This window comes from Choloepus didactylus, chromosome 2 (assembly GCF_015220235.1).
Source record: "Choloepus didactylus isolate mChoDid1 chromosome 2, mChoDid1.pri, whole genome shotgun sequence".
In the NCBI taxonomy this organism is placed as follows: Eukaryota; Metazoa; Chordata; class Mammalia; order Pilosa; family Megalonychidae; genus Choloepus; species Choloepus didactylus.
In genome coordinates, this window is record NC_051308.1 from 63,252,402 (window position 1) to 63,273,903 (window position 21,502).

At 31.5% G+C, this 21,502-nt stretch overlaps 1 protein-coding gene across 3 annotated transcripts in view; it reads left to right on the forward strand.

Moving 5' to 3' along the window:
• DENND1B (DENN domain containing 1B) overlaps positions 1-21,502 on the forward strand; it is a 282,470-nt gene that overhangs the window by 169,237 nt on the left and 91,731 nt on the right. For all 3 annotated transcript variants that reach the window (XM_037825101.1, XM_037825100.1, XM_037825102.1), the window contains 3 exons: positions 6,583-6,683; positions 12,523-12,568; positions 17,394-17,495. In XM_037825101.1, coding sequence (XP_037681029.1) covers positions 6,583-6,683; positions 12,523-12,568; positions 17,394-17,495 — 249 coding nt within the window. The remainder of the gene's footprint in view (positions 1-6,582; positions 6,684-12,522; positions 12,569-17,393; positions 17,496-21,502) is intronic.

Genomic DNA, 21,502 nt, shown 5'->3' on the forward strand with positions numbered 1-21,502 from the left:
CAGGAACCTACATAGGAGCACACTGGAACCGAAGCAATAATCCTTTCTTCCTGCAGTGCATTTTCAGTGCCCTGTACTGACAAAGCTCAATATAAGGATAGTTGGCAAAAGACAAATATTTAAAGGGCCGAGATCCATTTTCATAGATAGGTAACAAAGAATGAATTTGAAACTGAGAGGCAATAAATTGATAACTGACACAATCCCCATGAAGCTTATAATTTACTGTGATTTCCTTCAGTGACAAAGTAGTGCTATAAAAGCAGAGAGTCCAAAATAGTTAACTATCTGAGAAGATAAGAAAGATCTTTATTTTGAAGGAAATACAGCCATACCTCATTTTACTGCACTTTGCTTTATTGTGCTTTGCAGATATTACATTTTTTAGTAATTGAAGGTTTGCGTTCAGTAAGCCTGTCGGGACCATTTTCCAACAGTATGTGCTCAATTTGTGTCTCTGTGTCACATTTTGGTAATTATTGCAATATTTCAAACTTTTATGTTACTATTATATCTATTATGGTTACCTGTGATCAGTGATGTTTGATGTTACTATTGTAATTGTTTTGGTTCACCATGAACCATGCCCATATAAGATGGTGAACTTAATCAATAAATGTTGTGCATGTTCTCACAGCTCCATGGACCAGCCATTCCCTGTCTCTCTCCCTCTCCTTGGGCCTCTCTGTTTCCTGAGACACAACAGTATTGAAATTAGGCCAGTTAATAACCCTACAGTGGCTTCTAAGTGTTCAAGTGAAAGGAAAGTTGCCCATCTGCTAACACAACATTTTGCAGTTCATTGCTCAAGAAGTCATTTCAACTTTCAAGTCTTATTTAAGAAATACATTTTGCAAGGCTATAGCTGCCATATATATTGATTCCTCTGATGGATCTGTGCAGAGTCAATTAAAAACTTTCTCGAAAGGATTCATCATTCTAGATTTCATTAAGAACATTCATGACTCATAGAAGAAGATCAAAATATCCAGATTAACAGGATTTGGAAGAAGTTGATACCAGTCCTCATGGATGACTTTGAGGGGTCATCTTCAGTGGAGAAAGTAATTGCAGGTATGGTAGAAATAGCAAGAGAACTAGAATTAGAAGTGCAGTCTAAAGAGGTGATTGCATTGCTAAATCTCATGATAAAACGGATTAGGATTTGTTTCTTATGGCTGAACAAAGATAGTGGTTTCTTGAGATGGAATGTCTTTCTGGTGAAGATTCTGTGAACATTGTTGAAATGACAACAACAGATTTAGAATATTGCATAAATTTAGCTGAATAAAGCAGTGGCAGGGTTTGAGAGGACTGTCTCCATGCTACAGAGAAATCTTTTTGTGCAAGGAAGAGTCAATCAATGCATCAGACTTCATTGTCTTATTTTAAGAAGTTGACACAACCACCCCAACCTCAGCAACCACCACCGTAATCAGTCAGCTGCCATCAACATCAAGGCAAGACCCTCCACCAGCAAAAAGATTACAACTTGCTGAAAGCTTAGATGATGGTTAGCATTTTTTGCAGTAAAGGTTTTTTTTTTAATACAAAGGGGTTATATAAATTTTTTTTTTCATGTAACAATTGATTAGTTTAGAAAAAATTCCCATTTTCAATGTTTAATTCCATCTCTCATTTTTAAAAAATTGCTAAAAGGACAAAAACCCATATAAAATACAATCTGTATCTGTTCTATATTTACGGATAATGGGTTACTATTAAGGTACAGACTATTAACAGCTAACATTTATTCAAATAATCCAAATATTTTGTGCATCAAGTAACACTATAAGGTATTTTTAAATTAGGTTATTTACATGGTTTTTTAATACATAATGCTATTGCACACATAATAGACTACAGTATAGTGTAAACAAAACTTTTATATGTACTGGGAAACCAAAAAATTCATGTAACTCTCTTTATTGTGGTATTTGCTTTATTGTGGTGGTCTGGAACCAAACCCGCAATATCTCCTAGGTTTGCCTGTAGTTGGAATAACTTTGTAGTTTCTACTCCCTGCTATTTTGCTACCTTTATAGCCTTAACTTTTAAATGTGAATGTAAATTAGATACGTTTAAACAGACGGTTTCTTTATGCTTCCCACTAAAATTTTTTTTATACTGTGTAGAACTTACCACATTCCCATCTGCAGCAGTTTATTCTGTGCATCTACAGTTATTTATAGTGCGTAAATTTATGAATTAATAGGTATTGATTGAGTTAAAAATGATTTGATGTCTCTATATTTCTTGGATTTAAACATAAATATATTCTTAGGGGGAACAAATCTGCTCCACACAATAGAATTCTAGTTGAAGTGATTAGGATTACCACTCCAGTGTGAAGCGCAATCTGTCTAAGAGTTATAGGGACTAGAATAATGGGAGTAGTTTTGTGGATGTCCATAGAGATCTTTACAAGTCAAATGTGCTGGTTAGAACTATGGTGCTGGTTTTCATTGTGGTCACCATACTAAATAGATCGTTTTTCTGTGGTCTCCATCAGAAGGTGATACAGTATTTGCTTTTACTCAAGAAACATTTCTATTTGTTGAAAACGTTGCTTAGTTTTATTAATAGCCTGATTTCTTTTAGTAAATGTAGTTTAAAAACAAGGAGCAAATCAAATTTTCTATCACAAAGAACGCTGATTTGACTTCCAACTTGTGTACTTATAGATACAGGTTGAGATGTTAACTCGTAGAATTTTTAAATTATCTTATTCTTTCACCACTTTCTAAGAGAGTATTCTCTAGCTTTCCTGCTGAATTTTGCAGACTGTAATGCCTGAGGAAAGTTTTGTAAAGTTTAGAATATTGAATCCTTCAGTTTTTCCAACAGTGGTCAGCTGTTCTTGTTTATATGACTGTCCAGTACAAGGATGCATTCTTGGGTAATTCTCACCCTAAGAAAGGCTTTATGTTACATCGTTTCCTTGTAAGCTTAATGATTCACTATATCATAAATAACTTTAGAGTAATAAGATTCTTATTATTCAGCTTTTTAAATTGATCACATTTTTTATACTACTTTACACTGAATCCAAACTTCTAAAATTTATAGTTTATTTTCCTTTAACTTGCAAGATTCTCAAAAAATTCCAGGTATGTAATTTCTTGTGATAGTTATCACTCTCTGTAGAGGTATGGACAAATACCCAGAATGAAATTTACAGCTTTTGCCATGGCCTGGAAGGCCCTCCAGCTCTGACACTCCTTACCTCTCTGACCTCATCTGCCTTCTCCCACAGCACCAATCTAATCACACTGGCCTTCCCCTCCCCTTGCCCCTTCAGGGTGCCAAACATGTTCCCATCTGAGGTCTTTTGAATGTGCTATTTCATCTGTCTGGAATGTTCTTCTTCCAAAATCTGTAATAGTTTGCTCCCTCATATCAGTTGGGTCTCAGTTCATGTTACCACATCATTCTTAATCCTCTTATCTAAAATAGGCCTTCCGTCATTGTCCATCCCCTTGCTTTGCTTTTAGTTTTCTTCAGAGCATTGTCTCTTCCTGATGAATGTATTTTACTTGTTTGCCTTCCCCACTAACATTTAAGCTCCACAAAACAGGGACTCCATTCTGTTCCATGCTGAGTCCCTGGAGCCTAGATTTGTGATAGCACCTTTTTTTTTTTTTTTGTGATAGCAAGCACTCAGTAAAAGTTTATTGAATTATACAGATAAATTATAATGTTTGCAATTATGCAGTTACCTCGTGCTCTAAAGCATTTAGAGATGATCTTTAGAAATATTTTAAAGGTGGATCTATATTATATAGTTCATTTGAAATATTCTGTTAACTGTCTGGATGGGGGCAAAAATGCTTAACAGTTACTAAGAATATAAAATGTTGAAAGTGATCTGATCTAAGAATAAAGAATGTTAGATCTACATGGACAATGCTTACAGATAATCTAACATAAATTTCTTACTTTAAAGAATAGGAAACTGAGACCTGGTTATATTAACAGATGTGCCAGACATCACACAACTTGTTGATGGTAGAGCCCTAACTTTGTGTACATGATGTACTTCATTGTTATTATTTTACACAACTTATCTATAATTGAATTTAATTTCCTAGTAAACTTATTTTTTATTATATTTTTCTTCACTTGCAACTTTACTATTTTCTCTACAAAGTATGGGTTACAATAGTATTTTCTCTCTTTTTTATTCACATAATTATTAATGCTGTTGGGTAGGTATAGGGAATCGTCTGTGCTTCTGCCTTCTTTGGAAATCTCCACTTGGATACCTCATAGTTACTACAGGATCAATATTTGCAAAAGCACGTTCCTCGTAATTCCACCTAAGCCTGACACTTTTGCCATATTATTTTAACAATTTATTTTAGTTGCTTAGGGCAGAAGCCTGAGATGGGGAAGAAGATGTTGTATGTTTTTACCTCTCTCTGTCACCTATCCCCCATATCCAAGAAGTTTCCAAAAGTCTGCAGGGCTCCCTCCTCCACTTGAGAGATCTTGATTAGCAGAGACAACCTTCTGCTAAATCCTGGCCATTATAGCAATTTTATAATTCTGCTTGTGATCACAGAAACCATCTTGTAAGAAATCAATCAAATCATCAGATAATTTTTTGTCTTATTAATGAATAATTCATAAAGTCACTTAAGGATGACCATTAACATGATAGAGAAAGTATCTGTAGAGCATTCAGTAGAGGTCTTAGGACTCTGGATATACCCAGTAAAATAAGGCACCCTTATAATTCTTATTTTTGAGAATGTATATTTTCACACTGCTATTTTCTCAACAATGAAGTTTTTTTTCAAAAATCCTTTAAAAAAGTTTTAAAGTAGCTTTTTAAAAACTAAATTGTGTACAACATGTCTATTTTGGAGAAATTGGGTAAATTAGCTGCCTTTCAAAGCTACATAAGCTCTTTAGCCCATCAGGATACACTAAAGGGATGGAAAGAGTTAATGCAGCTTTAAAGACGCCTAATTTACAACCAGGGAATACCTGTAAACTCTTTGAGAATTTGACACAATGAGTTAGATCAACTCCATTTTCATTTCCCTTTAGTTCAAGTATGCAACATAAATTCATGGTCTGTAATAGTTAAATAGAAGTATTTGAATGCCTCCTAGTGGCATATTGTATGCTCTAATTAAGGAATTCTAAAAATATTTTTTGACAGGATACTGTAGATAAATTATTAAACTCGTAAGTGCAACAAACTAAAACCTTTAATGATAGCATACTAAATGGAACCATATTACATTGTTTGCCCTATAAATTTGAAACTGAACCAGAAAAAAAATATATATGCACCATAAGACAAAGATGAATATGCTTTTGATGGAAATGTTTATGTTTTTGATTATTTTAATTGTTTTTTTTTCTTTTTTTCTTTTTTACTCAATGGAATTGTTTTGCATTTAAACATAGACAAGTGTTGCTATTAAGATTTGGATTGCTTTATGTACATTAATTCTTTTAAACTAAGCATGATTACTATACGTATGTTTTAATTTCTTTGTATAATAATAAAGTTGGGAATATGGCTAATAGTCTGTGACAGACTTTTTAAAAATTCTGATTTTTGGGTTAAATAAAATGATTTAATTGATAACAACATTGCAATACAGACAACAGCAGAGCTTTAAAATGATACAGAATGCTGATGTAATTACTGCTTTAAACACTGAAAAATAACTCAACACTTTAAGAATTGTAATTTAAAATGGAAATAAAGTCAAATGGAAAGAATTCTGATGAGAATCAGTAGGAGGGAGAAAAAAGGAGATGTCCTTTTGTTAAGTATTCAAAAATGTTTAATTAACTGCTTGCAGCAACAAAACAATTAAATTGGCAATTACCTTTAAGGTAGCAACTATGTAATTGCAGCTGTTGTGATATAAAGCTAGGAAACACAATGTTAATCTGAAATGAACAGTTTAAATATGAAATTATGATATACTTGGCTTCCTGTGGTACAGCTGTCAAGCTTGGGCAGCTCGCTGGTCAATAGTGACATTCTATGTGTCAGTGAACAGCGTCTCTTGATACCGTAACCTGCAGTTCACACATTATTGAAGCTCCAACTGTCGAACATTCAAGTCCCCTGGTATTATTGCAGCTTCCAGACTCTCCTGACTGGCTCATGTTTCATTCTTTGGCAATTTGCCCTAATGATATCCCTCAGGAGTTTTCAGCCTCTCTTCCTTTCCATATTTAATCATGTTATATTAATCTAAGTGATGCACAAACTGTGCTGCACAAATTGTAATTTCTACAATTTCTTCGAAGATGCTCACCTGATTTTCAGTTTTACTTTTATTTCTGTTCTAAGTTTTGGCTCCAAACTACGTTGTCAGGTGGTTATAACGCTGTGTATAAGATTCCCAAGAAGCTACTTTTGCTATGTATATAATTTTCAGAGTGGCCTCTAGAACGTAAGATTTTACATATAGAATTGATAAAAATAATGTGTTTATGTCATTAAGTAAATTGTTTAGCAATTATCATTAATCTTTTATATCATGAACAGGACTTTTTGTTTGGAGGGTCAGCGGCTACTTATTGTTATTGTCCTTTTACCAATTTTAGTTAACTGCCTGTCTCCATGGATCAGCTGCTCTGCTATACCCCATGTATTGGCAACACATATACATCCCAGTGCTTCCTCCACACCTGTTAGACTACTGCTGGTAAGCTGGTTTTTGCCAGACTCCTTTTAATCTTGGTTTCGCGATTAGAAAAAAAAAATCATTTATTTATAAATTAGGCAAGCTTGGTGTATATATGAAAGAAATTACAGAAATTTAAGTTCAGTAATAAATATTAAAAGGTGGTTCTGTGAAGGACAGAGTAGTTCTTTCCAAATGTAGCAAAAATGTATACATGGCAAACTCACTAGATTTTGAGAGTTTCTTCTGCAGTTGCTCAGAAAAATGGGATGCATAAATAGAAGCAAATGCAGTCTTGATTTGTGGTTAGGAAAATTGTACAGAAGTTGTGGTATCAGTTAGAGGACCCTCTTTCCCAGCTGTCAGAATTTGTCTGGGGGATCTGCCAGAAGTCAGATTTTCTCTGTCAGGGCACACTTTCCTTTATTTACCTTTACCTCAGGGCACACTTTCCTTTACCCCTCTTCCCTCAGTAGCACACTGGATACCCACAAAGGGGTTGCTTGTAATGCTGGGATTCCCCAGGTTTCTGGTTTAATTCAGTTTCAGCCTTAAACCATTATGAAAAGCACCTTTGAAAAGTGTTGGAAGTAATTTTGAAAAACTCCCTGGAATTACAAACAACTTCCAATCCTTGCCCCCAATCTGAATTCAAGTAGGCCTCCAGAACTTCCCTGTTCTCTTCCCCTGGAAGACTCTGAACATTTACAGTGATGCTAGAACAGGATTAGACTCCCAAACAGCAGCCTTGAGACCTTTTTTTGGATTATGAGGTAGAATGTTCATTGCAAAAGCATCTTCTGTAGGCACAGCTTAATTCTTAGGAAATCTGATGGACTTTTTTCCCTCTAAGCCAATTTAACATGCCTTCAAGCATGTGTATACACTCATACACAGAAGGAGTCATCTTGACTGTAATGGTTTATATCACAGCTAATGTTATTTAAAAAGAAAACTCTTTTAGAATCAAAGCAGTAAAAAATTTTTCTTATTTCGTGAAAGGCAAATCATTTAAAGAACTTAAGGATTAAAATTATTTATGTTCGTGCGTAGAGGTTTTCTATTAAGTTTTTATGACCAGTCCTCCTCAGAAAGAGTGTTTATAATGGTACCATATGTATTTGGCCATTTATTGATTATACTAATATATTGTATGTTACCATGAGGGTAATATCTTCCTTTCTGTATTTAGTGTTGATAATGCTGTGAAGGAGATGCCTGGTAATCCACCATTGTTATTCTGCCCTTTAAGTACTGGGAAGGATAAACAGTTTGGCAGGAGAATATAGGAATACAGTTAATTATATTATGAAGTATCACATGCAAAAATCTAAGAGTGGAGCTAGATCTATGAATAGGTTCTTTTGGCATTCATTTTAGAGTTTTTCTCTGACCAAAATACCTAGAAGGTATTAGCATTCTTGAATGCAGGGACTGCAGCTTGTTCATATGCTATAGATCTTTGCACAGTGCTAAGCAATCAACATTTATTTTAGAAATGTTTTTTTGAAAAATATTTTTAAGTATATTATGTGATTTTTAAAAATGCATGTCAAGTGAGTGGTTCAAGAACTAACACTTCTAATTATAAAGTTTAGAATTACCTTGTGTCATATTTAAAGTAAGTGTCATCTTCATTTTTCTATTAAAATATTCTAGCCTCTTAGGAGTAACACTATTCAGTTCAATTCTCTGTAATGAATTACACATCTAAGGCATTCTAAAATACTGTTATTTAGAAACTATGGTACAGGCAGTTCTGTTCTGATTCATGTGGAGCTATTATATCTTCCAAAGTTTCATTCCTGCCACCAAGTCCCTTTTCTTTTGCTCCCTCTATAACAAAGGAGGCTTGTTCCATTATTCAGTCCCTGAAGTTTTCTCTGTAGTTTCCAATACTTGAAATAGGCTTTAGGACAAACCTAACAGCCTCCATGTCAGACAGCTCCCTGGTCCAGAGAGTGGAGCAGTAACACTCAAATAAGGAGTTATCTGAGACTTTCTGAACCTTTGGCCACAATGATAGATTCAGCTTCTATCATGGGAACTGAGTGGCATATATAGAAATATAAATATAAATGTAAATATAAATGTAAATATAAATATATAAATAAATATATGAAATAGCCATCTAAGATTTTAGCTGTCTTCCGTTCTCAGAAAATTAGATGAAACTATTTTCTGAGGAAAATGATTATCTTTCCTTTGCATCTTTGAGGCTAGAATCATGCTGATTTATATACAGAAGGAAGAAAAAAGAAGCAGAGATAATCTCTTCCATCTCATGATCTTTGAATACATTTTATATGTTCCACTTGAAAAACAGCACCAGAAAGGCTTGGGTAGGGGTAGATGTATCTTTGCTAACTCTTCCAGGTTCATTGGCACTTTCCAAAGTAATCCTAGCTTCTGGAATTATTTTGCTTTTTCAGCAATGGCTCAGATGTAGGATGGGTTGTAGAGAGTCATAATGCCATCTTGTGACCAGGGGTGAATATCACATCTTGCTCCACTAATAAACGTCTTGTTCATTTTTTGGCTCATCCATCTGTCCGTCTGTCCATCCATCCATCCATCCATTTGCTCATCAAACGTTTAGTGAACACCAATTTTCCAAACCATGAGTATGTAATATAATGAATAAGATGTCGTTCCTCCTGTTGAGGGGTTCACAGGGAGAAAGGCTCTCTCTCTCTCTCTCTCTCTCTCTCTCTCTCTCTCTCTCGTGCACTTGCACAGACAGTAATACTGCAGTATTATAAGTACTGTAATAGAGGCATACAAAAGAACCACGAATGGGAACACAGAGGAAAAAGTGTCCCACATTGTCTGGGAAGTTAGGGAAGGCTACAGGGAGGAAGTGACGCCACCTGCCTTTTTCTCTTAATCAACCAGTATAAAATTACTTAAATTTGCCAAGACTGTGATGTTGCCAAATACTCTTAACCTGAGTCCATAAATACATTGGAGGTAATGTGACTCTAGAACCAAGTATTATAATTGTTCATTATTTGTTCAGGGAATGGTTGAATAACTTTTTAAATGTAAGCTATCTATCTGGCTCTTCTTAACTTTTCTAAGAGAAGAGTTTTTAAAAAATAAATTAAAATTTTTGTCCTTAAGACTACTCTAAGTTAATAAACTGCTGCTAGAGTCTGCCCCATGGGTCGTCTCTTGGTAAGAAGACCAAAAAAGAAAAAAAAATCAGCTGTTATATAGGAATTATTTTTGAGTAAACATGAATTGCTACCAAAAAGGAAAAGCAGTCATAATAGAGCCTTCTGTATTCCATCTTTGCAAAATAACTTCACTGACAGAAAATCTAGGACAGTTTTGCACATGGAAGATAAAACATCTGTGTTGCCAAGGATCTCTTCCTGACTTATTAACACCATAATCTAATTAGGAAATTTCAGCTACGGTTGCAAAATAATTTTTCATGAGATTTTGATGATTTTTTATTAGCATATACACAATCCAATTTTTGTGAGAAAGAAACAACTATTCAATTAACTCTATATTCTGCAAAACATCATAAATATTTTAGGAAATGATGCTCTAGAATAATAATTCTAACATACGTATGTTTTGGATTGTGTTAGAAATTGCCGAGAAAAACACATAGTGCAGCTCAGTGATCCTATAATAACAAGTTTCAATATACTTTAATTATCAAGTTTTACATAGGGACTCTGTTGATTATTATATTCTTGCTTAACAATTTCTATAAATTTATTGTTTATATTTCAAAAGATAACTTGCTTTCATAAAGTTTTGGAAGTGTTGTCTTAGATGTATTTCCTAGGACTTCAGCACGCTGTTTACCACTTTTGACTCTGATTTTATGAAAATGATATAGCCAGTATCCCTCCAATATCTGTAAAATGGAAATAATAATTACTATTTTTAGAAAGCATAAATATTCTGATTAACACTCATTTTGTTAAAATGTGCTTTAAAATTTTGAGATAATACAGAGTTTCTACATTTATTAATATTGTAGGTAGGATAGCCTAACTGGGGGCGAATGGGAAGTTTGTATAGTGACTTCAATAATGTTATACTGTTTCAGATGTAGGAGGGCTTGGCATATTTGAGACCTTGGTAGTTACCTAGCCTATTTTGTGAAAGTTGCCCAAACCCAGTTGTGGAGTCCAAAATAGTTAATGACATGTATTTTATGTCTTCTGTGGAGTCACAGAAGGAGTTCTGGGGTGAGAACTTGAACTAGGGAAGTAATCAGCCTTTCCTTATTGAAGCAAAAGTGGAACAGTCCATATTTATCCTTCTAGTTTCCTTTTGAAGGCAGAAAATATGTTAGGAATTAAAGATAGCAAAGCCTGTAAATAGTTTTCAAGTAAAGTGAAGTATCCAGAATATCCAATTCCAGCTGGTCTGTTGCCTAAAAATTTTTAAAAAATTTAGGAAGGAGCAAAGCTACAAAAGGTAAAGACAACTCAGAATTAGAATCTAGTACAATTAAGAAGTAATGAACTAGAATATTCAGATTAATGAGCGATAAAATAAGAACTCTAACACTTCTTATCTTTTATAAATTCTGGAGATACAGGTTAGTGTTTAGCTATCCTTAAATAAATTTGGAACTATTTGAGGTTTCTTTGAAAACTCTGAGCCTGTTAATTTACCTGTTTTATCTTTACTGGTTCTTTGTAGCAAACTGGGCACAAAGGAGTTTAGATAGCTCTTTTCTAATAATGACAGGAATGTTTGGAAAACTATACAAATCCTTTGAGAAAGAGGATTATCTGTCTGCATTAATACAAAAGGTTGCAAAGATTGCTCTAAAAGAATGCCAAAAGATGTTTTATTTTTAAATAGAATTTATTTGCATATCTTACATTACCTGTGTAGACATCTATGTATTCTCATGCTTTCTCATTAAATTACATTTTAATTGTGAAATGTCAAGTTGAGTAATTTCCTTCTTGGATTTCATGGGAGATATTCCTGAAATTACTAGTAATCCTGATTTTATATATTAAAAAATTATTTAATGTCTGTATTATCTGGTAGAGTATAAGCTCCATAACGGCAGAAATTCTATGTTTGAATTTTTATTCTTGTACCCAAGCCCCTAGGTTAGAGTCTAGAACCTAGTAGGCATCAAATATCATATTTTGAATAAATTAATTCAATATCATTCTTATATTTGAGTATGTTAAAATTTATTAAAATTATTTTATTAAAAATAAAAGGGATAAATAGGAATTTATAAAATTTAAATAAAAGCCGAGAAATGTGAGAGCACGTGTAGTTCAGAAATAGAATTATAACACTAGGGGAGGAACTCATTTGCCTTTGTACCTTGAGTTCCAGAACAGTGCTGTGGTACACAGTGGGTCTCAGTAAATATTCAGTGACTGACTGAACGACTAGTGAAGAGTAGGTTTGAAAGAACGAAATGTATTTTTAAAAAGAATAGGAATAAGAATTTAATTGAATAAGAAAAGATGTGCAGTAAGAATTGTGAATAAATTTGATGATTATTTAGCACGTATTTGCTATGAGGGATATGAAAAAGATTCAACTCAGACTATGGCCTAGATCCTGATAGTCTTCTTAAATAGAAAAACGTTTTTAAAGCATTACAACTCTTGATTTAGTTATAAGTGATTTTATAATTTTATGTGAAATATTAAGTTTGAATATATTAATGTATTTAATGGACTCTAAAATTAAATTTGAGATTTATATGTTGAAATAATTTCAAATATCTATAATGTGCTATGCTAGAACTGTGCATTAATAAATTTATTTTTTATGCATTCTGGACTACCTATATGGGTGTTCTTAGTTTTAATGAACTATATGAATATATACATATTTGTTTTTAATTTAGTGCCCCAATGCCATACCTGATTGGAGTACACTCCAGCCTCATAGAGGTAAGTATCTTTCAGGCATGAAATAGTGATAAATTAACTCATAAAAATAGTAGTTAAAACAGTTTTGTTTTGAAGGAAAATCAATGGGAATAATACAAAGTGCAGTGACTAATCTCATATTAGAGTATATTTACATGGCCGTTTTCAAAATGGTAATATTGAAATAATTTCATTTTAATTAGCATATTAAATGACAATCTTTTATGGCGTGATACTTAGGAAAATAGGTTATATTTGGTTGAAGTTGTATGGTAAGTTTAAATACTGAAAACTTTTGTCCTTGATGAACCAGTTTCTTTTTGGCAACTATATTTTGAAAGTAAAAATTTAAGTCATTATGAGTCATAAAAGGGAAACATTTTTTTATTTGCAAACTTCATTACGTTATCTGTTTGCTTTTTCTTTTATTAGAATATAGCCTTTTTTAAAGTTTTAATTATCCATGCTTTCATGGGAATTTAAATATAGTGATTTTTTTTTTTTTTTTGCACTGTTACTACCTCATTCGAAAATGATTTTTGTCACTTGAGTCTTTATTGTGGTGAAACACCTTGAATTTTCTCAGGGAGATTTTTAGAGGACTGAATATGTATAAAAAGAAGTTTGAGTAAATCTGGTTATTATTTAGGATATATTTGCTATGAGATATGTAGGAAAGATTCAGCTCAGACTGTGGCCTAGACCCTGATATTCTTCTTAAAAGTTTTTTTTAAGCCTTACAGCTCTGTGGTAGGACTACAAGTCTTATCTTTTAAGATTAGCATCTTAAGAAATAAACAAAAGGCTTGGATCAAAACAAGACTTGGGCCAATTAAATGACATCATTTTGCTGACTGGTTTCAGTTTTATTTAAATTAATTTATCTTCTTGCTTCTTGTGTTCACTGAACTTTTAACCCAATTTCTAGTGAGCAACAATTTAACCTAAATGAGTTAGATTTGGTTTTCTTATTATTTTGTCACTGTCTACACTATCAGTTCTCACTTTAAATGATCAAGGAAGATCCTGTTGATTATTGAAAATCTCCTGGGTACCTTGTAAGGAGAGAGTCCTGCCCCCATAGGAGGTCTAATTTATGGCATTCTCTGTGTGTGCTGGTCAATTGTGGATGTTTTTTTTCTTTTCGCAAATTGCTATGGCAACATGTTTTCTTTGTTTCAGGATTCATAAAGGGTACATTTTAATGAATTTCTTTAATAAGTTTAATTTGTTTTTAATTTTGAAAGGTGGATTGGATAACATTATTGACTCATATTTTATTTATTTTTAGAAAACTGGTTCTTACATGCCAAAGTACTATTAGATTGTGGAATATATGACTAGTATTTTATTATCAGAAGTTTGACTTTATATAAAATCTAATCATTGGTTGTTATGATTTCAAAAATGTCATCAAATTTGATTTTAATATTAACATATATCTGTATTTCATTTTGTGTGTCTAATAGGATACATAACTCTAGAATATGTTTATAAAGATGAAAACAATACTTAAAGTTGTTAATGGTCACCTGTAATTTTGATATTATATTGTTTTGTTGCATCAAGATTAGACTGTGACTTTAAAAACAAATAATTAGGTTTTTCTGAATTATTATAAAAAGGGCACATGTTTAAAATATCAATTTCTCACCTATGTATTAGACAATTGTAGAGAAAATCAGTAGTTTTTTTTAAGGAGCAAATTTAAGAATTATTTGCTCCTTGAATTATTGTCTTGGAGGAATGGTCCACGTGGACATTTAATTGACTCCTATCATTAAATGAGAATGTTTAGAACCCATGATTAGATTAGTAGAAATCCCAGTATTTCTATACTTATACCCTAGACTTGGCCACTGTCTTAATATCTTTATTTGGCTTATTTTTAAAACTGAGTGGGAAGGTATACTAGGAACTTCAACTTCAGGAACTTTTTTAAACCAGCCAGTTGGGTAGCATTTCATCTCTCTCCCCTTAATCCATTACAAGATGATGTATATCTGGCAATTCCATTCTTAATATGTCATTATTAGCAGACTTTTTTCACTAAAATTTCTTTCTTTAGTATTTTACAAAAAAAGTTTTCATAATTAAAATATGGATATAGTTATTCACATATTTAATATGTTGAGATTGAGTAGCATTTTTTGCATTTTGTTTGGCTGCAGTTATAACCAATTTTTTTTTTTTAAAGAAAGAAAATATTGTCTTAGTCTCTCTTGGTCAAGACAGTTTCAGTACATTTTTATCAGTTATGCAAAGAATTCTAAACCTAATTGTTCAGAGATCCATGAAATTAATGTCCTTTGAATCTTTCTTTTGGTTATTTTAATGTAAATATGAGTAAAAGATGACTAGAAATCCCTTTCAATGCGAATTTGCTTCCAAAATAAAGAACATAGGCATTTTGTTCTCCCTGAAAACTAGACTTTAGGGATGAATTAAAAGCAGACTAAGGCCTGTAGAGGATAGGGAATAAATTAGTAAGTGGTACAAATATGAGGGTTATCTTATTTGTTTGAATATAAAAAGAAATCTAAATGAAACGTTGACCCAGTTGCAGAAGATCATGTGATTTCTGCCATTGTGTCATTTCTTTGCATTAATGTGCAGTAGATTTGTTAACCACGTGGCATGGAAGGATTATATATAGAGGATGTGAGAAAGACTACCAACTTTAATACTTCACTGTTTTGTTTTTATAAGCATTTTAGTCTATGTCCTAATATTATTTTATTTTCTAAGATAAATGAGAATTCTTTTTTTCATATTTTCTTACTCTTTCTCCATCTAAACAAATTTATGAACTTTATGAGATATGAAAATACGAGACAGAGAAAGAGGTACCAGCTTATGTGCCGTATAGGTTTCTACTTCTGTTTTGGAAGAAAACAAATAGCTAAAGCATGAGTGTGGGAAAAATAGATACAATACTGACACATCCATGTTTAAAATTATATACCTTTTTTTTTTTACTTACATATACTTCTGATTTTTTACTTTCTTACTGAGTAAGAAATATTCTTTCTTATTTCTTACTTATTTATTATTTATTATTAAATATTCATATTTAGGTTCCTTGACCTAAATTTAATATTCAGCTAATTGTAGGCTTTTTAAAACTAAGAACAACTTTGAAAAAAGTATGCATTTCATATTAATATCAATTTCCTTTATTCAGAGCTTGGTTTTGGGGGTACAAAGCTGTTATTCGAGGCTTTAAGGCTAACTCATTTTATCCCTTAAAATATGTTAGGTTTTTGGGTTATGTTTATAGTTTCCATCATAGGGGCAACTTAGAATTGAAGATGGAAATCAAAATTATGACTTACTTTTTCATGCAAATGCAATTAATATTATTTTGTTTGGGTTATAAAATAGGTTACTTTATAATCTTGCTGTAGTTAACTTACAGATAACCATATATTTATGTATTTAAACACTTTTCATGTGTATGTGTATGATATGTATACACATGGAAAGGGAAGGGAATAAGTGTATGAATAGCTGGTTTTGAATAGTACCACTATTATAAATGATTTTCTACTAATATCTTAGGAATAGAATATCTTTTAATTCTGACTTCAGAAAATTTATAATGTCTTTTACAATATATATTTTTAGAATCATGTGTTGCCCTGAGAAATCACTCTCCACAATGACATTATAACTTTCTTAACATAGAATTTCTCTATTCTAGACTACCATTTCCTTTGCAAAGTTTAACATTCTACCAAATATGAAGAGATTCAAAGTTCTGAATGTATCAGAGAAATTTCAATCTTGACTAACTTAAAAAAGCATTTGGTTTGACCAATTAAAAAACTTATTTAAGAATTAATTTTAAAAATGGCAATTATTCCAGAATATCACTTTTTCAAAAATACTGCCTGGAAATTAATTAAAGACCTTTGCTAGTCGACATATATAATTATGGAAGTCTGAAATGCTGGCTATATTTCATTACTGAGCACCTTACTTATTTGCACTAAGGAATAATGCTATTTGTTATCATGTAAATAAGACTAATAGAATTGTATGACTTATCTAAGTATGCATTTTAGTGTAAATAGAAAATAACCTTCAAGTATTTCTTTTATTTAAGGATGAAAAAATTGATGAAATTCCAATTTACTATCATTTGCCCACATATTCAGATAATTTGACCATTTTGAATAAAATGCCAAATAAGTCAAAGAAGTCAATCTGATTGGCTATAAAATTTGATCCTTTATATTGAAATTCATATAAGAAGTATTCTTGGCAATAACTTTCATATTATTGCCTCTCTGTAATTTTTCCTTTTTCAGCTTTTAGGCCTCATCAGCATCCTTTACCTATTGTTATGGAAAATACAGAGAAAATATTTATTAATTTAAAACTTTGCTGTTTAATACTGTAGTCAGAGTTACTGGGTTATATTAGCCCTGCAATATGATTTATACTAAAAATAGGCTGGCTACAGATTCCAATATCATGGGATTGAAATTCAGTTGATAACTTTGAAGAACATAAGTTTTTACTATTTGGTGTTCTTCTGTCCATTTGATAGGACTTTGTTAAAATATCTCTTTGTTAGTTAAATTATATTCAATATTTTCAAACTAAATCAATGTGTTTATATGAGCAAACATTCTATTTAAGCATTTTTACCAAATCTTTATTTTGAACTGATTGTAGTTAAACTTCTCTCAGAAAGTAAAATTGTTTATTTTATAATGTAAGAGTTTCTTTTTTTTTCCTTGACTAATGCATTAAAATTTTCTCTATGTTTCCAAGCTGATCATAGCTTTCTAAAGAAAATATATTAAAATGCTTATTCCCAATTATGTTTTTTAAACAGAGAGTGAAAAATAAATCATTGGAAGATGTGGTTATGCTGAATGTTGACACAAACACTTTAGAATCGCCATTTAATGATTTGAACCACCTACCTAGTGATGTGGTAAGTCTGAAAGATATTTTGTAGCGTTCATATATGTTTTCTCTTAGATCCTTGAATTGCTAACTAGTTCTTCCTACTTTTCCTCTCTGAAGTAAAAGGCTTGGGTGTGTGCATGGGCTGTGAGAAGAGTCATTGTAGATTCTTTATTTAATTTTTTTTTTTTTTTTTTTTTTTTACCTTTTGGCAGTCAAAGAGATGTTGAATGGAACATCATATTCCTTATTGTAAAAGTAGGATCATAATTAAAAAGCTAGATGCATTCATTAGACAGAGATTCTTTAAATGTAAGTCTCTTCATCTCATCTTAATCATTATTTTACAAAGTAGTCATATCTGTCTGCCTAGTGGCATGTCTTGCAAAAGAATGAGAGTGTTTTTGAAGGCAAGAAGAAGAAGGGGGCCAATTATCGGCTTTTGCTTCCCTGCCACCTGCCAGCGCTTTTCCTTTTAATTAATGATCTGATGGCACTGGTCAATATAATAAGAAATGCTTGTACAGTTGGGGTCAGAAAATTCTGGCTTTGATCTCCCTCAACTTTCTGAAACATTTATTTGTTTTCTCTAAATTATTTCAGTTTTATTTTAATCTTTTCTATCCTGCTGAGGGCTGCAAGAATGAAAACCTACACTGTTTTTCATTTGCTTTGGCAGAGCAAAGACTGCTTACTTAGAATTCTATTTGTAAATTAAACTGCAAACCCAGTTTGTCATAAAAGACATCTGATCCTTTTGAAATGACGAAAACTGTCTTTTGTCTATAAAGGCTGATAAATTAAGTGCCATTTCTCTTCTGGTCTTTGATCTTGCAGAGGGTTTGTGTGTGTTGTGTGCGTGTGTGTGTGCATGTGTGTTTGCAGCTTATAATGGGACATATTCAGTATTTCATGTTAAATAGTCCCCCAAATTGCATTTTTTCAGCCTTAGTATTCCTAAGTTCAGGACAAAAATGCAGACCAATACTGTTTTTGTATATACTTTAATAGTTATTTAAAAATATCTTTATAATATAGTTGTAAATTAAAATTACCCCTCTGTAAGGAAAAATAGCCTCCATTCTTTTCAAGGATATTAAAATTGGGGAATAAATAAAGCATTCAGCATATATTTTTCTATAGTATTGCAAGTACTTTGAAATCCATCATTAAAGAGTTTGAATAAGTGAATTTTTAAAATCACTAGTAATAGTCTTGATTGTTCTTATAGGCTAGTGATAGGAAAAATATGACTTTAAATTAAAATCAGATTATTTATGTTTATGAATAACCTAAAATACTTGCTGACTTTGAACCAAATTAAAATTGAACTACTTTATCTTACTATAGTAAAATTTGTGCTATATATGAACAAATCAAAACCCTGGCCAGTGAACAATTAATTATATTATCTTTTTAGCTCATTATAACTAGATTGCCTCATTATAAAAAATTTTCAGGAGCTGCTAGAAATGGTTACAGTTATTCATTTAGAAATCTATCACAGTATTCTTCACTGGATAGAAAAATAATAGTGAAAATAAAATCCCAACTTTTAAGAACGTATTCCATTTGTGTGTGTATTTCCTACTGTTAATGCCCTAAGGAGAAAAGATTGTCAAAAAAAAAAAAAAAAAAAAAAAAGAGAGAGAGGAAAAAAAAGAGAAATTCAGCTTTTCTGTATATATTAAAATTTTGATAGCCTCATTGACACATGATTCTTTAAGAAAAACAATCTTTTTTGATGGATGACTTTTTAAATTGAGAAATACCATTTTCCTAGTAATATTGTTTTGCTAATTAAAATATTTAAATATATGAAGAAAGAAAACAATATTCAAAAATATAAAAGCCAACATATGTATAATGAGAGCAGGAAACACTGTAGTTTACTCATAAGAAACAGTGTAACTAAAATATTACTGTAATTTAAAAATACAGATTGAAAGGAACACTGCAAAGTGGTGTGTGTGTATATATATATATATATAAACTATATATATATATATATATATATATATATGCTTAAAATTAGGGCCATATAAACTATATATATATATATATATATATATATATATATATATGCTTAAAATTAGGGCCACAGATTATAGACAAATCTGAAGAATGAACAAATCAGGATAGCTCTGGGATGGAAGTAGGATCATTTACTGAAAGTATGAGATGTTTTAAAGTTATAGTCATTTTCTAAAAATATTTTAGCTGATTGTTTAGCCTGTCCCTAATAAAGTTTGCTTTTTTGTTAGTTTTTCAAAAGTGTCTCTTATAGTTTTGGAGGAAATATGATAAAGTATCACATCATATTTTCTACAGTTATGAATGTTTTAAATTAGACATGTTAAAATAAAAAATTATCTTACTGAAATTTTTTGTGTGATTTTAATTAATAAAATATACTTGAAGCCTGAAAATTCTTACTCTCGGTATTGTCTGATTGTTTAATAAATTAACTGAGATTCAAATGGGGGCCTTTTAAAATCATTCACCAAGGCATTTAAATTATACTTACAGGCTAGATGACTTTCTATGCATGTGCACTCTATTATTGTGTCAGATTGACCAGTGGTCTTGGCTGTTCGGAGGTCAGTGGTCACAGTTGTCCTGAATTACTAGTTCTTTTTTCCTGTGGACCCTCTGCTGTGTTGTATGCTGTAATCTTCTTAATGGCTTCATTCCAATATTCACACATAATATTTTAGATTTATTGACTGTTAGAAATACTACCATGCCAGTAGCAGTTCCGCTACTCCTAAGGTATTTAAAATTGGAGAAATAAATCAGGGCAAAGCTTTCAGGAATCCTTTGTTTTCCTTAAGGGAGAGGGAAAAAAACTCTCTTCCTGTTTTCTGACAAGAACACTTGTTTTTCAATTTCATCATTTCACTATAGATTTGCATCATTAAAAGAAAAAAAAAACAAATATTTTATTGGAAGTGAATTTAATGATATTGATTATTACATGGAATAACCTTAAAGGCAATTGATATATCAAAATATACTTTTGTAGTCTTTGCTTATCAGTATATTATGGTTTTTTTTTTTTTTTAGTGACTTTGCAAAATAGATACCTTCAAATACATGTAAGTTTGAGCTTTTGTAAATATAAACGTAAATTTGGGGGCTGTATGGAACAGTATCAGTTGAAGTTAGTGTTATTGTGGTATATTTGTAAGTGTTGGGAAAAAACAGTCAGTTGAACAACATAAACATTTGAAATCTCTAGTGAGTTGATTTTAATTAAAAAAAATGTACTACTGAGACCTCTCATTCCAAATATATACACATAAACCGCATAATAATTTAAAATATGCTTCTGAGGTAGTACTGCTCATTTAAATTTTCATCATCACTAACATTATAAAAAGGAACTTGGGGAATTGGTACTATATCAAAAATAATAAATAAGGCAACATGCTTATTGGGAAATAGCTAATAAGAATTATAATAAGATTTAGGAAATTGTCCTCATATAAATATTGTTAAAAAATTAAAACTTTTATAAGTGAATGCAGGTTAGAATTGACATTTGAAAAAGTCTGTGCATTAGAATATTCCTTACACTAGAAAATTGAATTTTGACCAGTATTGCTTAACTGTTTTTAAATATTTTTAACTCATTAGATGGTAAAAATAATATACTGTGAGAGAGGTCAATATTTTTATTCCTATTTTAGATAAGAAAATGAAGGCGTATATGGAGCTTTAGTTTAGATAAGTTGAACCTCAGACCTATGTCCTGGACACTACAGCACGGGTCCTTTCATATAAATCTGATGTACCGTATAATGAGTTACTCTTTTAAAATATAATATAGAAGCTTATTCTCCATTCGGATCTTATTTGAAAATATCAATATGGCTTAATATTTGATTTAAATTAGTGTTTTCAGCACTGTTTTAAACTCATTTTCACCTTGTATGTAATACCCCTGGAACATGGTTTTCCATTTTCTACTATGAGAGTGTATAGGAAATATAGTGCACTTAAGAGTTATTGTACAATTTATAGTAGACCACA